At 52.7% G+C, this 15,515-nt stretch overlaps 7 protein-coding genes across 7 annotated transcripts; 4 read left to right on the forward strand and 3 right to left on the reverse strand.

Annotated features, from left to right (window-relative positions):
* Positions 1–177: 177 nt before the first annotated feature.
* M409DRAFT_70362 (uncharacterized protein) lies at positions 178–1,179 on the reverse strand (the record flags this gene model as incomplete). The annotated part of the gene is made up of 1 exon (XM_033818692.1): positions 178–1,179. One exon carries the CDS (start codon positions 1,177–1,179, stop codon positions 178–180), a length of 1,002 nt encoding a protein of 333 aa, XP_033661513.1.
* Positions 1,180–1,602: 423 nt separating this feature from the next.
* M409DRAFT_70363 (uncharacterized protein) lies at positions 1,603–2,660 on the forward strand (the record flags this gene model as incomplete). Its single annotated transcript, XM_033818693.1, has 2 exons — positions 1,603–2,141; positions 2,171–2,660. 2 exons carry the CDS (start codon positions 1,603–1,605, stop codon positions 2,658–2,660), a joined length of 1,029 nt encoding a protein of 342 aa, XP_033661514.1.
* A 196-nt stretch (positions 2,661–2,856) lies between these two features.
* M409DRAFT_29014 (uncharacterized protein) lies at positions 2,857–6,683 on the reverse strand (the record flags this gene model as incomplete). The annotated part of the gene is made up of 10 exons (XM_033809276.1): positions 2,857–2,941; positions 3,003–3,199; positions 3,267–3,758; positions 3,813–4,749; positions 4,809–4,898; positions 5,542–5,602; positions 5,655–5,768; positions 5,871–6,057; positions 6,107–6,596; positions 6,649–6,683. The coding sequence occupies 10 exons, from the start codon at positions 6,681–6,683 to the stop codon at positions 2,857–2,859; spliced, it is 2,688 nt and encodes an 895-aa protein (XP_033661515.1).
* Positions 6,684–8,190: 1,507 nt separating this feature from the next.
* Positions 8,191–9,024, forward strand: M409DRAFT_59879 (uncharacterized protein; the record flags this gene model as incomplete). The annotated part of the gene is made up of 4 exons (XM_033814323.1): positions 8,191–8,297; positions 8,356–8,498; positions 8,573–8,588; positions 8,715–9,024. The coding sequence occupies 4 exons, from the start codon at positions 8,191–8,193 to the stop codon at positions 9,022–9,024; spliced, it is 576 nt and encodes a 191-aa protein (XP_033661516.1).
* A 36-nt stretch (positions 9,025–9,060) lies between these two features.
* M409DRAFT_29016 (uncharacterized protein) lies at positions 9,061–10,376 on the forward strand (the record flags this gene model as incomplete). The annotated part of the gene is made up of 8 exons (XM_033809277.1): positions 9,061–9,212; positions 9,259–9,289; positions 9,343–9,410; positions 9,458–9,780; positions 9,827–9,863; positions 9,918–10,091; positions 10,141–10,273; positions 10,326–10,376. The coding sequence occupies 8 exons, from the start codon at positions 9,061–9,063 to the stop codon at positions 10,374–10,376; spliced, it is 969 nt and encodes a 322-aa protein (XP_033661517.1).
* A 63-nt stretch (positions 10,377–10,439) lies between these two features.
* On the reverse strand, positions 10,440–12,079 carry M409DRAFT_29017 (uncharacterized protein; the record flags this gene model as incomplete). Its single annotated transcript, XM_033809278.1, has 4 exons — positions 10,440–10,574; positions 10,633–11,172; positions 11,222–11,475; positions 11,530–12,079. 4 exons carry the CDS (start codon positions 12,077–12,079, stop codon positions 10,440–10,442), a joined length of 1,479 nt encoding a protein of 492 aa, XP_033661518.1.
* Positions 12,080–12,702: 623 nt separating this feature from the next.
* M409DRAFT_70365 (uncharacterized protein) lies at positions 12,703–15,072 on the forward strand (the record flags this gene model as incomplete). Its single annotated transcript, XM_033818694.1, has 5 exons — positions 12,703–13,105; positions 13,164–13,366; positions 13,422–13,840; positions 13,896–14,501; positions 14,550–15,072. The coding sequence occupies 5 exons, from the start codon at positions 12,703–12,705 to the stop codon at positions 15,070–15,072; spliced, it is 2,154 nt and encodes a 717-aa protein (XP_033661519.1).
* Between the last annotated feature and the right edge of the window lie 443 nt (positions 15,073–15,515).

Consider the following 15,515-nt stretch of genomic DNA (forward strand, 5'->3'; position numbering starts at 1 on the left):
CGCTATTGAAGAGGATCAAGAGGTGGATTTGATTCAGAAGCTTAGGTCAGTCGTGCATGTGAAGTCGCGACCTGCGGCCTCTCCGCCATTGCCAAGACCCCCGCAAAGTCTAATCTGTCTCGGCTTTCACTCACTCACTTGACTCTCTTTCGCATGCACATTTGCTGGTCTAACTCGTCAGAGACGCGCCGTAATCCGAATACCCTGATCTTCACCCTGCCGCCCGCGCCAAAGTTCTGCCTCGATAACCTCGACATCAGCCATGACCTCTAAGATCCGGGACCGTGCTTCACTCGATGGTGCATCGTAAGGAGCTCGAGGCAAGGCGAGGGCCGTAGCATCTCGAATGCCCGCCCGCTTGCAGCTGAACAACGCCGCTGATAGCTTGGTGCTTGCGATGCCTGCCTTTGTCGGAGACTCAGCGAGGGCGGCCTTTTGTTGTAGGCTCAATGCTCCTTCAAAGTCCCCTCCTTGCCACAGCTCGTAGATCCGCGCAAGTACATGAGGATAGACGTTGCCGAACGCTCCTATACACCCAGAGCTACCCGCCGCAAGGCCGCCGTATAAGAAGTCCACTTGACCACCAAACACTGCGAACCGTTCGGGGCTGAACGTAGCTGAAAGCCTGGTGATTTTGGCCACCGATCCACAAGTCAGCTTCACTCCGACGATTTTAGGGCTAGCTTGAGCAATGCTCGTGATGAGCTCCGAGTCCAGATCGAGTCCGTTGCAGACAGCAGGGAAATTGTAGATGATGATTGGAAGCGGAGACGTCCTGGCCACATCTGCAAAGAAGCTCTTCACGACCGACGGGGTTGTCTGCTTCCCAAAGTACGCGCAAGGCAACAACAGAGCATAATCTGCACCTGCGCTGGCCGCATCTGCGATGAAAGCCTTGACTTGTGCCGTTGAGTGACCGCTAACGCCCGCGATGATGGGAAAGTTGGCTGGAACCGACCGTCTTGCAAGACAAATCAACGATACCCGTTCCTCCTTGGTGAGCAGGAAAGTCTCGGCATTGGTTCCCAGAACGACCAAGCCAGTGATTCCAGATTGAGCAAGGTACTTGAAATACTTGGCTTGAGCATTGGGTTCGAGAGTGTCGGTCTTGTGGTCGAATAAGGTGATTGCCGGAACGTACACACCCTGTGGTGGTGCTTTGATCGGATTTGCTGGCATGGGTCTTCCGTACGAGTCGCTGAAAGTGGGTTTCTCTATGGTATGCTTCGGAGACGACAAATTGAGGACTGGTGTTGAGGACTGGTATTGAGACCTGGCAAAATGTACTTGTTCAGGGCTGCCATGTCAGGCTGTCAGCAAATGCAAGCGGCGCTTGATCAAGCGAATCTACGCTTTGCGGAGCGGCTAAATCGGCTGAGTTGAAGAACACCTGACTCTTTTGAACGTACACAATGCCCTCACGCTGCTTGACGATTCTCGCCTGCTTAAGCGACAGAGCTCTGCCCAACAGCTCCATCCAATGGATGGAACTCCAAGATTCTACTCCAAGTGATTTCCACCGAGGGCGGCTGCAACTACGACTCGTGATCACAGTTCGACCACATTTTTGCACTTGCTATGATCGAATGCTAAGCTGCAATCATGGCCGACAATCCCATCCTGGTCGATGCCATCCAAGCTCAGGAATGGGCCTCATCTCTACTACAGCACGCCGGCGTCTCTTCCGAACATGCGAAGATTGTGGCAGATAGCTTTGTCCTGGCAGACCTCCGTGGCGTTGACACTCATGGCTTGAGCCGACTTTCGATATACATCGCCCGTGTTCAAGCAGGATCCATCAACCCCAACCCAGAACTCAAGATCTTGCAGAAGACACCTGTCATGGCGAGCATCGACGCCCAGGACACATTTGGTTTCGTGGCAGCCCATGTTGCGACGAACCAGTGCATGAAAATGGCAGAGACGTTTGGTGTGGGCATCACTGCCGTCAAAAACAGCGGTCATATCGGCATGGCAGCAACATACGCAATACAGGCAATGGAACATGGCTACGCCGCTATCCTGTTTTCCAACTCCAGCCCAGCCATAGCACCATGGGGTAGCAAGGAGCCGCTTTGGGGTACGAATCCACTTGCAGTCGGTTTCCCGGGAGGAGCGAAAGGCGACTTTCTGCTTGACATGTCACCGGGGCTAGAGGCAAAGTCATCAGAGCCGCAAGACGTGGTGAGAGCATTCCGGAGGGGTGGATGCTCGATGGACAAGGTCACCCCACCACCGACGCCGCAGAGGCGCTGAAAGATGGCACGGTATTGCCAATCGGCGGTGCGAAAGGATCCGGGCTGGCAGCAGTGGTCGACATCTTCGCTGGCCTACTGACAGGCGCGGCATTCGCTGGATCAATTCTCAATCAACGAGAACACCTTTCAAAGAGATCAGGCCAAGGCCAGTGGATCATGGTCTTCAAGCCTGACGTACTTCTCGACTCGAAGGAGGAGTATCTCGAGCGCATGGATACTCTTCTGGAGCGAGTACGCTCCTGTGATTTGGCTCCTGGGTTTGCTGAAGTGCTCACTCCGGGAGAGAATTCCGCAAAGATACAAGAGGAGAGGAAGAGGTCAGGGATTCCTTATAAGAAGGCAGATGTCGATTCTTTGAACGAGTTGGCTGTAAAGATAGGGTATAATGTCAAGTTTGCGTAGATACTGGCAATCCCTTTCTTTCACTTGAAGAAAACGGATATCGGCACATTGCTTTCACAGGACAAATTTGCGTGATTGTAGATGGAGGGAGTGTGAAGAAAATCATTTTGCACTCAATTCACGGACTACTAGACTGTACGCCTCTCCATTCGACCCATGGATAATCTGAAAACTTGATCTCCAGGCCGAATCCTGTTCACGCCGACTTTGGAAGAGGAACCTCAATGCCGGCAATGGGCATATACTGCTGCGCCGCATGCATATCAGTTTCGCCAAAACCACTATTCTATCATGTCAGCCAAACGAACATTCCACGGTTGAACACTATACACAACAACTCACCCTTGCACAACCGGTCTGGGGATCGTAAACTTGAACGCAATAGCCGGCTCGTTAAAAATGCACGTCACGACCTTCTTCGGGTCGAGGTTATAGAATTTTGAGAGGTTGGCTGGGTTCAGGAGGCCGCTGTTCTTGACCCATTCGTATTCGGGCCGCTCGTTGAAGAAGATGTCAAAGGTGGCTTCGAAGGGGCCGGACTAGGGATAGTATCGTCAGTATGAGCGATGCCGTGCAGGATATGATGAAGGTCGGGGTGATTCTCACGTTCTTGCTTCGAACAATCCGAGCGATCTCGCCCAGTTTGGCGGACGGTCGACCGGAGTTGATCAACTCGGTGAAGTTGGGCTTGAGTGGGACACTCTTGCACCAGGTGGCAATTTCTCTCGCTACGAGAGTGTACGCATCAGGCTTCTTCTTCTCGACCTTGCCGTTGGCGTGGCCGTTGACGAGGCCGTTCGTCTTGCTGGCAAAGGAGAACTCGAAGTGCTTGATCGGGAAGAGTGCCAAAGGGTCATCGACAGGGATGATGTGGTAGACGTTGAACTCGCTGAATGGCCCCAGCTCTTGCTCAAACGGTGCGAACGGGAATGCTAGGTTGCCCGAGTTGGCCATTTGACCGGGATATGGCGTGTGTAGCATAGCAGGTCGTGTGCGGTTGGCGATCATCTTGGCTCGTTGCTGTGAGCTGGACAATACTTCGGCAATGATGAAGAGTTCGTGGGCTGTCGCGGCGTTGGTCTCAAGGCGACCCATGACCTGTAATTCATCAGTATGATTGGGCGGTTCGAGAATGTCTACATGCTCTCTTACCCCGTTTTTGCCGTATACATGCCAGTTCAGCTTGTCAACATCCGGATCGTAGTCATCGACCATGGCGAGGCCACTCTTGCGGACGTAGCCAAGATACTCGTCGATTTGGCGAATCAGATTGGGATCTTTCGTACCTCCCACGACAATGGACCGGTATCCAAGAGGTTTCGCACCTTCTATCTTGACGGTGTAGCGCTGGGGAACGAAGACAGCCCCTGAGATCCGCGTCGTCCGATCATTGACACTGACAAAGCTTGCGTTACTAACATCCAGAATTCCACCGGGCCCTGGCAGCAGATCAGGACGTGACTTCTCGTATAGCGTGTTGGCGGCAACCGAAGTTGGCGTGCAGCTTTCAAGTGGGTTCACGGGCGTGAGGTCGAAGCTCGACTTGCGCAGAGTAGCTCGAATGGACTTGCCGCGAGGCGTCGCACACAAAGCACCGCGCTCGCAGATCTTGCCCATGTGCCAAGCGATACCAGGGTCGACGCCCCTGGGAATGCACGCGGCTGTGTACATGGACGGATCGTACGCTCGACCACCGATGATGATCTCCGCGCCACCATTCAAGGCTTCGAGGAACGGCTCATAGCCCATCTGAGCCAGCACTCGAGGACACTTCTCGACCTCGTCGGCGGTGAGCTCAGGCACTGGACCACAAGGTGTGCATGTGCCAGCCTTGATGTGAGATTTGATCAAATCGATTGGCACCTCGGCAAGGATTGTGGCAATCTTGAAACTGTAGCCTTCCTCGCGACAGATCTGGTTGATGACATCGACAAAGTGGGCAACGTGCTCGTTGGTGCCGTGGCCGCCGCTTGAGCCGATGAGAACTTTGAAGCGACGCTCATGGGCGATCATAAGGACTGGCCGAAGGTCGTGTAGGTAGCCCTCTCGCGAGCTTGTCAAGGCGTTGAAGCATACCTTTTGTGGCCCGCTGCATGATCGGTCAGTCATTGAAGTCGATCGAACACGACAGTGCAAGTGATTCAGTACCTGTCGGTACTGCCAGCGTCCATGATGATGAAGCTGCCATCCGGCATACGTCTGCACTCATCGACAAAGGGGTCGATTGGGTAGCCATATCTGCAGAGGTCAGCAAAGCGTTCCGACCATATTGTGATGTGGAAACCGACCCTATCTGACCAATGGGTGTGATGATATCGACGAGGACGTCTTCTTCGGGAGCAGACCCCATGATTGAGGTGGATTGTATGCGAGTGAACGGTATGTCTCTAGTAGTTGTCGGGACTGCAGTGTCGAAGAAGAGTCGACGGCTTGTGTGACAACTCTGTTGTACCCTTGGACTCAGGTATCCTTTTATATCTACGGTAAAGAAGCCATGGGCTTGTGAGCGACTGTTGCGAGCCGCTTCGTTAAGCGGAAAGGGGCTTGGAGCAGGATCTGGATACCAGAATTCCGGCAAACTAAGCGGTGTGCCAGCCCAGCCTTGTTCTTGAACACCCGTCTTGTACCAAACAAACCTACACGAGTGAACCAACGGCTCATGCATATGGTCAGCTTGAGTTTTCACGAATTATCCACTAATTTGAAGACACTTGAGTCAATATGACGTCTAATGCATTTGCTAATGTCACAACGAATTACACGTATATATCATGCTAGCCAGCAGTCCACTCGAACAAAACGGCGTCGAAATCAGCAAGATGGTCCATGTTGAAGCTACTATCCCCTAGACGAAGTTTCAGGAACTACACGAAGGACTTACATGAACTGATCCGGCAATTGTGCACTTGCTGGGTCGTAGAGCGCTGTCTCAGGTAGCCACTCTTTTGCCTTGTCAGTGATAATATCTCGTAGGAAGTGGAGAGCGGGACAGACCTGGATATGAGTTGCAGTTCGAGATACCACCAGTCTCGTTATTATTGTCTACCATGTGTTGGCCCCGTATACGTTTGACGGTAGCCAGGGTCTCATGATTGTAATTGCCACTCCCTGAAAGATCAGCAGATTGCACCGCGAACGTGAAAGTGTACGTACCTATTCAAGTTTTCACCTCTCCGAAGCCGCCCGCCTCAGGGGAGCCGTACAACCGACCTTTACTCCGTCGATCCAGAGCATCCTTAGCAGTGATGGCGACGTTCTTGGCATAACGGTGATACCGATCATTCGGAAATACGACCCGCTTCAGAAGCAGCCTATGCGCGGTAGAGATGGCCTCAAGCAGAGGGCCCACGTCTAAATCTATACCATCAACAGAAGATAGCAGGTGGAGGAGAATCACCTGCTTCGAATTAGCTCAATGGCACGCAACGCTAGAGGAGTGTTCCCACAGCCAGTGGTTTAATGATCTGAAGGACGTAGGTTGGCCAGAAACATAGCCTGGTCTGGTTTGCATCAAAGACTCCCATGATTCGAAGGCCGAGTTTGTACAGTTGTGCAACAATGGTTGCTCTCTGGGTGCCGGCAAAATTCATCTGCAGTCCAAAGCAGCAGTGTCGGAACCGCGTCCAAAGTGATAGCACTGCAAGCGGTGCCTCCAAGTGGCCAGCGCTAATATCCATTGCATCAAGTTCTTCTTTCAAAGCCGACCACAGGATAGGACCTGCAATCGGGTCTGCTTGACCGGTGGAAGTATCTGGCGAGTTGCCGAGGAGGTTTGAGCCATTCCCTAGATGTCGAGCAGTAGCGAGGCTTCGAAGCAGGGTACGTGGTGCCCCATAAAGCCACTCAGGTAGTTGCGACTTATTTGCCATGCCAGACGCTTGTGTGATGACCCAGTCTTCCCGGATCTGGACTGGCAAACCCCACTCGGCCGATAGACTGACTACGATTAGCTTACTTGTGATGCCAAGAGTGTAGATATAATTCTCACAATTGGACGGCTGAGTAGCATGCAATCCAAGCCATGGTTCGCTCCCGCCCTGCGGAAGACGTGGCAATCGTTTGGCTGCTAAGACGTGAGCTGTACTCGAATGAATGAAAGGGACGATGGAGTCCCATCTGCATGCCGAGCTCATTTGCCTGGGACACGGTGTTGTCAAGATGAGGCCCATAGTCATCAAATTTGTAGGGGAGGCAAATGACGGACCAAATTGATGTAGTGGAAAGCCCGGTCGTCCTTGTTCCGAAATGATGGAAAGCTCCAATGGGACAGAAACACAAGTCCTTGAACAGTGCTTACTTCCCGGGATGGGCAGATGCTGAGATCCCCTGCCATGTATTTAACGGCATCTACAACACCTGCATATTGCTCTTTGGTCAATATGTTCCCTCCATACTCCGAATCGAGGAACAGGCCTTGGCTGGCAACCGACACAATGGACCAGAATAGGAAGTGGTCGTTGATGTAAGTTGCTCCTGGCTGGCGACGTTCTAAAAGAATCGGGCAATGGGGATGATAAAAGTCAAAGAAGCTCTCCAAATGTTAGACAGTCATCCATAGTAGCAGAGCAATCAATTTGATGACATAAACGTCAAACAGATGTGTCACTTGTTGACTGTTGAGCACGATGCTTCCGATAGAAAATTGGTTAAAGATCACGTCGTACAGTGCTGGGTTGTTATCCTTGGACTCCACCGTTTCTAGCAATTCGTTGTGAGGCAGATCGTCCTTTGTCAGCAGCATCTCTAGACAGATAGATGCGGTGGCAGTGACTGAGGCATGCTTGGGTATTCTGAACAAGATCAGGAACATTGACCAGCGTATGCAGAGCAGCAAACATACTTCCGAGTATGCTTGAACTTAGGATCGATATGACAGTTCTGGGACGTCTCATTGCACCTAGTACAGTTCCCAGGAAACCTTTCGGCGGCATCACTGTACGCATACACTTCAGCACAATGCTCAAGACCTCTGTAGGCACTATACTACTTACCACTTGACCTTAGCTTGCCGGCAAGCGGTGCACACGCGTCCCGGTCCTGGTCCCAACTTCAGCTTGTTCCAGGCAATAGAACCGGAGATAATTACACGGATAAGACGCACGTTGTCGCTTGCGCTTGGTCTTGACGGCGGCCACAGGAGGACTGGCTGTCAACGAGCTTTCAGACATGCCGAAGGCGGTTGCGCTTGCTGGAGCGTAGGCAGGAGGCGAAAGGAGGCGAAGGCTTTGGCAGTCGAGGAGGAGAAATCTGACGAAGTAGATGAGGACGTCAAGAAGGTTTCAAACCCCAAACGCCATCCCATGGAGACCCCGCTCACGTTGTGGGGTTGAGGGTCTGTGCGAGATCCGGCTGCATGCAACGAGGCTGCGGCTCGCTGACTGACTGACGCTGAGCGGGCCCGCTACAACAAGCGCAGAAGGATCTGACTTAGACTTCCCTTCGCGTTCGTCTCTATAAGCCATTCCATGTGCTGGGAAATGCTCTGCTACATCCCTTCGCGTGTGATACTCTGCCAGGTCGAGCACGCAGAATGGCATTGACCGAGAATGGAGTCCGGCGATCACGCTTCCAAGGGGCCAGTCGTTGGCTGTGGTTCTGTGTCTTTGTGTATGCATTGAGCGACATCGGCTATGGCTAGTGAGTTGGATATCAGGAATCGATCGCATGGCATGCGGTCTGGCTAATCAAACATCAGTGATACAAGTATGTTCGGCTCAGTGCAAGCGTTACCGAGCTTCCTTCACTGTTTCGGCGAGATAGGCGAGAATGGCAAGAGGAAGTTGGGCACTGGTCGTACCTCCATAATGAATTCGGTCATTTGGGGCGGGAAACTCGCTGGTGTGCTGACCTACGAGCCTCTCACCGAGCGGTTTGGCTTCAAAACTTCATAATACGTGATTTGCTTCTTCCAGATTTTAGGAATGGCCGGTGAGTTGTGATTTGATAATCTGCTTCTTCTCTGTGTCTATGCTGATCAAATTAGTGGAGATATCAGCACCGTGAGACAACACAGTAGAGCTAACTAGCGTACCTGGACAATCTGACCGTTGGCAGCAACTGGTACGCCTTCGCGATAGGACGAACGATTGCTTACTATACCACTGGCTTGGTGACTACATGTGCTCCGACATATGGCGCTGATATTTCCCCAGCACCTTTACGCTCAATCTGCAGTGGTGCCATGACGTTCTTCATTGCTCTGGGACAGATCTGGGCAAATGCGATGAGCCGCGGGTTTGTTTCAGTGGAATCTGCTTCAGGATGGCGTACCATTTGCGCAATGCAGTTCATGCCGGCGGTGGTAGTCATTGCCCTTGCCCCCTTAACACCCGGTGAGCCCCTTTCGCATCTCCTGGACATTTGAAGCTTATCCAAAGCAAAATCTCCACGCTGGCTCATCATGCATGGAAAGAAAGACCAAGCGTTGACAGTGCTCAATAAACTCCGACCAGCTGAGGACGTTGAAAACGGCACGACCGTACTCGAAGTTGAGGCGATCGAGCAAGCTGTGGTCCTCTGCGAGGAGCAAGATATGGGGCGATGGATCGATATGTACGCCACCCGAGCAGGAAGGAGGTAGTTGCTGATGCGATGCCAGTTTTCGAGGAACATACCTCAGGCGGACTGTAGTATGAAGCCCATTCTCCTTCTCCACTTTTTGGGTCACTGGCTGATTTGGTAGATTGGCGGCTTCCTTGGAGCATTCTGTCAAATTACCGGAGGACAGTTTATCAACACATACGGACCAACGTGAGTCCGCGAGCATTTGTGAGATGGCCGCTCTGACTGTCTGGCAGCTTTTACAAGGACTTTGGCTTGGGCGACAAAGCCTTCACGTACGCCCTTATTACCACGGTCTTGATCCTCGTCACACAATCCATAGCGTTGTATGGATACGACAGACTGGGACGACGCCCGATCATGATACTCGGCAGCATCATCCAAGTGCCTCTCATGATCGTGGTCGCTGCCTGCGGCTCGGCGAAGCATCCAAGCGGTGCCAAGATCAATGCCGTCGTGGACAGTTGCATCATGTTCGCATCTTTCCAACGCATGGCCACTGAATCGCCGACGTACATTATCGGCTCCGAGATTGGTGGTGTGAAGCTGCGTAGAAAGAGTGAGTACCGATTGTTCTGGTGCTATGACTGAGCTGACGAACGTAGTCATGACGTGGTGTATCGTGTGGAATGTCTTGGGGGCGTGAGTCCAATGTCCCTGAATCATCAATTGGCTTCCACGTCTGATGAGTCGCAGATTCGCTACAACTTTTTCGGTACCGTACCTGCTGAATGCCCCTTATGCCAACCTTCATGCCAAGGTTGGATGGATCTTCGCCGGGATCTCTTTGGCCAGCTTCGTCTTTGTGGTCTTTTTCGTCCCGGAATTCAAAGGCCGAAGCCTAGAAGAGATTGACGAGCTGTTCGAGAAGTAGTTGTTTGTCACGACGATGCCCCGCCGGCATGCTAACGGCTTTTAGGAAACTCAAGGCCTGGCAGTTTGCCAAAGCGGAGACGTCAGGGATCGGAGCTCAGATTGCGATGTTGGAGGGCGCCACGAAACACCATGCTGCAAAGCTTGATGAAGAGGCGATGGAGGTCACTGGACCTAAGGTCAGTAGCTGAACTTTGGTTTGTGAACTCACATGTCCTGACACCTCGATAGGCTGAACCTTCACACGTGGAAAACATTGCCGACAAGATCGAAAGACTGTGATTTGTGAAGTCAATATCCACGTTGAGCCCAGCTTGTCCGTCTCGCAACTAGCGACTGATTTCCTCAGTTCTTCCAAGTAATCGTCTTGAGCCTCACCCACTCCTTCAGGCCTTCTTCTCCGTTGAACCTACCCCATCCACTCTTCTTAGCTCCACCATGCGGCAAATTTGTCTCGTCATGCACGCTCATCGAGTTGATCTTCAGATGCGAGGAGTGTTAGCAAGTCTCGCAGGTAGTAGGTGGATTTTTTACCTACGTGAACGGCACCTGTCTCGATCTGCCTAGCAATTCGGAACCCGCGCTGCAGGTTCTCGGTGAAGACTGCAGATGCTAGGCCGTAGTCTGTGTCGTTTGCAATCTTGATAGCTTCATCGTCGCTTTCCACGACCATGAGGGAGACAGTTGGGCCGAACGATTCCGTGTAGTACAGATCCATGCCTTCCTTGACGCCCTCGATGATGACAGGACGCATGGCCGTTGCCAGCTCGCGTTTGTCAGACGGGTCTCCGTAGATGGCCTTGGCTCCTTTACTGACAGCGTCCTGCAGGAGTTTGGCATTCTTCGAGACGGGCGCTTTGTCGACGAGCACGAGGCCATTCTTATCAGGGAACACTGCATCGATCGTGCCGGAGAGAACTTCGCGGAACTTGTCTGCGACCTTGGCGTTGACCAGAATCCTCTCTGTTGCCATGCAGATCTGTCCAGAGTAGAGGAAGGCACCTAACGTGCACTGGAGGGCGGCGTTCTGAAGATCCGCATCCTCGCAGACAATGGCTGGAGCTTTGCCACCCAGTTCCTGCCAGCGGTCAGTCATCCCGAATCAGTGTACTGTTCATGCGTCGTACCATAAGAACGGGCTTCAAGTGCTTGCCGGCGAGACCAGCGATGATAGACCCAACAGCCGTGCTCCCGGTGAAATTGATCTTGCGAACAATAGGCGAAGAGATGAGCGTCTCCGTGATTCGTGGCCCATCTTCGGGGCGATGGATGATTGTGTTGAGACAACCCGCTGGCAGACCTGCCATGTGGAAGATATCTGCCAAGGTCCAATAGCAACCTGGGGCCTTCTCGGGTCCTTTCAATACAACGGTGTTGCCCACTGCACCCACGTCAGTATGTCTCAAGATTTCCCTTCACCGGCCTTCAAGCTTACTCGCGAGAGGGCCGAGGAAGGACCTCAAACCCAGAATACAGGGCGCATTCCAAGGCGCAATACTGACGACCACGCCGTATGGCTCCTTGATCACCATAGCACTCCTGTCTTCATCCAACATCGAGGGCACTTGTCCTTGGATGCTGGCAGAGGCGATGAGCCCAGCGCAGCTTTTCAGTGACTCCAGAGCATCGTTGAAATCAAAGTCAAAGTACGGTTCCGTAGACCCTGTTTCTGTGCTGCAAAAGTGCCAGAGGTCACCTTTCCTACGAGCCAACTCGTCTGCGGCTCTAAGAAAGAGGTCTCGACGGAATCCAGGTTTTGTTTTGCTCCAGGCTGGCAGTGCTTGCTCGGCGGCTGCTATGGCTGCCGTGGCATCTTCTGTGGACGCGCCAAAGGACTTGTACAGCACCTTTTCGGTTAACGGAGAGACAATGTCGAAGGACGCAGCAGTCTTGACTTGTTCGCCATTACGCCACAGGGGAATTGTCCAGTCTGGGCTGCCTTTAAAGCTGGTACTCACTCCGTTGCTGCCGTTCGTTTGAGCCATTGTAATGGGGATTTCTTACACTACGAACCGTTCGCGCGAGGATGTGTCGAGAAGACCAATTTTTTCGCACAGCCCGCCATGATCTTGACCAACTGCAGCTACCCTAGGCGTGAAGCCTAGACGGGGGTTTTGGGTGGTTGATAAGAAGTGTGTAGGCGGGGTTGGTGGCAGGTAGTTGATGTCGGAGTCGAGACTTGGGCGGGAGGCAGGACCTCGGACGAGTGGGAAACGAACGTGTGAGGAAGTGGAGTCTCGGACCGTGCACTCTTTGCCTTCAACGCTCTGGTTGGCGCACTTACTCCTGGCCACCAGTTGTTATCAGAGCCCAGGACGCGGAGACAGTGAGGTCGAATCAAGCAGCGAAACAGAGAGGAGAGGCCGGAGTCTTATCAATTGCCACCAGAAACGGCCACTCCCTGGGGCCCGCAGAGCCATCATAAGCCGGTGGTGCCTCCTCGAACACATCCGTCCCAATTAGCCCACCTCTCGTGTTGCACAACGCCAGCCTGCTCTGATATATCGCCATCCCCATAGCCGACAAGGTCGGATCTGACATCCATCGGTATCCCGACGATATCCGAACTGCAGCCTCGCCCCAATTAGATGGGCATTACGTCTCGATTATGCCTCGACCAAAGGTAAAGCCACAGGACCGACAGCGATCCGCACGTGCTTGTCTCCCCTGCAAAGCCTCAAAAATCCGCTGCGATGCTGCTACGCCATGTGGGCCTTGTCTTAAACGGGAACGTACTTCGGCCTGTGTCTATCTGGAGTCTTCACGCAAGAGGCAGAAGACATCTCAGAATTCGCCTCTGCCGACCCCGAGCCTGGATGACACTTCGCCGCAATTCGAGGGCAGTCCGGCTGAGACTAGTGATATTGTCCGTGTTCAACCTATTGGGACTTCCTTACCGGCCTCCAATGCCCCAGCAGTCACTGCAACTACCACCCCAACCCCGGAGCCTGGCCACTCGGCATCCCGGACAACTGAGAGTCGCATGTTGCTCAGCTCCAAGGGCGAGAAACGTATGCCTGAGGATGTGCTTATCCATGGGATTTTGAACATGTGCTGACCGTCGTATAGTATACATCGGCGAGAATGCCTCCTTGTCGTTCTTGCAGTTCTTGCGGCAGATCTTGAAGAAGTACATGGGCCCATCAGCGTTCACGGAGAATCAATTCAGAGAGAACATGCTCGAAGTCGAACTAGCCCGGGACGAAAGTCCGCTGGTTTGTGACCAGAGTCGTGGCGAGAAATATAACCTGGTGCAACTCTATCGCGAAGCTGTGAGTCGAGATCAAATTTTGCAGGACGCAGTCCACCAAAGCTGATATTACCAAGTCGAGTGGTATCCTCGATCTTTTCACCGTCGACGAGGTTCACGGCTTTCTCGATCGGCATAATGCACTGAGTCCAAGTGCCTTCATCGACGACGAAGACAAGCGTGCCAAAGCGGAACAGGCTTTCCTGAACATGATGCTCGCCATCGGCAGCCAATGTCGAGGACAGAACCCCCTGGACTCGTACAATGCTGCACGCTCTTTTACTTGCGCACAGAAGTTCGCTTTCGAAGGCTTTCTCTGCGACCCAAGTCTGGACATGGTCAGGGTGTTCTTGATGATGGCCTTCTATATGCTTGGAGCGTGCCATCGTAACGCCGCTTTCATGTGCCTGGGCATCGCTTCCAAAGCAGCGTCTGCTCTTGGGCTGCATCGCAAAGAACCCAATAAAGCACTGTCAACAATTGAGTTCACAACCCGGTCAGCGGCTCCTCCGTTATCGAAAGACTGAATGATGGAAAGCTGACATGAACAGATGGCGGACGTGGAAAAGCCTTCTCATCCTCGATACCATAGTCTCCTCGATACTTGGCAGGCCTGGTGGCTTGCCTCCGATGCGTCTCGACGAAGACAATTCGGCTGATGCAGACATAGTAATCGGAGACTACGATCGCCCACGCTGGATGGCATCTAGGGCGGTGTTCACCATTTGCTCGCATATCATCGAGCTGGAACAGCAAATCGGCAATGGAACCAACATCAACTCTGCCACCGCTGAGTCGTTTCTCCAACGACTACGGAAATGGAATGAGACAATTCCTGTCGAGCTCCGACATTTTGCCAGTATGAAAGACACAACTCTTAGCCCGGCGGATCGTGAACTCTTCATCGGCGCTACACATGTGGCTTGCACGTACTATTTCACCATTGTTCTGGTCACCAGACCTTTCCTCATATCACATCTTGTGTCCCAGATCCGTCGGCGGAGACCCCACGATCGAAGACCCAGTGCTGACCGTTTGGCACCGTCACACGTATCTGACCTTGCACAAGCCTGTCTCGACTCGGCCATGTATATGGCCAAGACAGGATACATGGCAATCAGCTCACAGATCTTATCAAACAACATGTGCCTTCTCAAGTATGATACTCGAACGCTCTTTCCTACGATGCGCTGACCACGATCTAGAGCCTGGATGTTCGCGGCCGGTCTTCTCCTCGGCTTCTCAATGTTCGCACAAGTCGAGCCAGTACCCGAGGTCGACGGTGCATTTCAAAACGCCATCTCTGTCCTTGAACAGCTAGGCCAACTCTCCCCACAAGCTCGACATTACTTCGAGATCCTGAGCACATTCAGCGATGCCATCTATGCGCGCCGAGAACAGCTTGGGCGAGAAAGAAGGAAGAAGAGCGATCGATATGTCAGCCAAATCTTTACAGCAGATTTTCAAGATCCTTCAGTCGCAGGGACAAGCAGTGCACCCGCTGCCACGGGAGATGCAGCCGCATACACGACACCGTCTTCCGCTGGAGTGAATGGTGCGACTGGCGTCGATCCCAACATCGATCCGATGTTGAACTTTGATCTTGACGGATACGACCTCAGTCTGAACTACCCGCAAGCCCCAAATGATGAATGGACGGACATGCCGTTGTTGTCGGATAACTTGTACATCGACTGGGAGAGTCTTTGGCCTGTGCTGGAGAATTGATGCATAATAGCGAAAAGATCAGAGGAAACAATTGGCAAGATCGCCAATCTATCTCCTCCATTTTGATGCGGTCCGCTTTTTATGTCTCCAACTGCTGCAATAAGCATAACAGGCTCTGAAGATGCGAAAGCTACGCTGAAATCAGGCAAGGAAACATTTTGCCACGGCACATCGAAGCAGCTGAAGGTTACACACCCATGCACAGACTCGCTCTATCGTTTTCGTCAGCAGAGGTCCTGATGTCCGCAACCTGGTGTGAGATGTAGAAGGAACTGATGTTGCTGATAGGACGTTTCGACTGATGTCAATGCGAACGAGTTACGCCTTTCGGCTCTCTTTGAGCGCATTCTGGGTCCTCGCATCACTCGATACCTACCAGCCGAAGGGGATACAATCCAGATGCTATTGTATATCGGTAGAGTGAGCAGTGAGAGTCCTGGAAG

The sequence above is a fragment of the Zasmidium cellare genome (genome assembly GCF_010093935.1).
Source record: "Zasmidium cellare ATCC 36951 unplaced genomic scaffold M409scaffold_47, whole genome shotgun sequence".
Lineage (NCBI taxonomy): Eukaryota > Fungi > Ascomycota > Dothideomycetes > Mycosphaerellales > Mycosphaerellaceae > Zasmidium > Zasmidium cellare.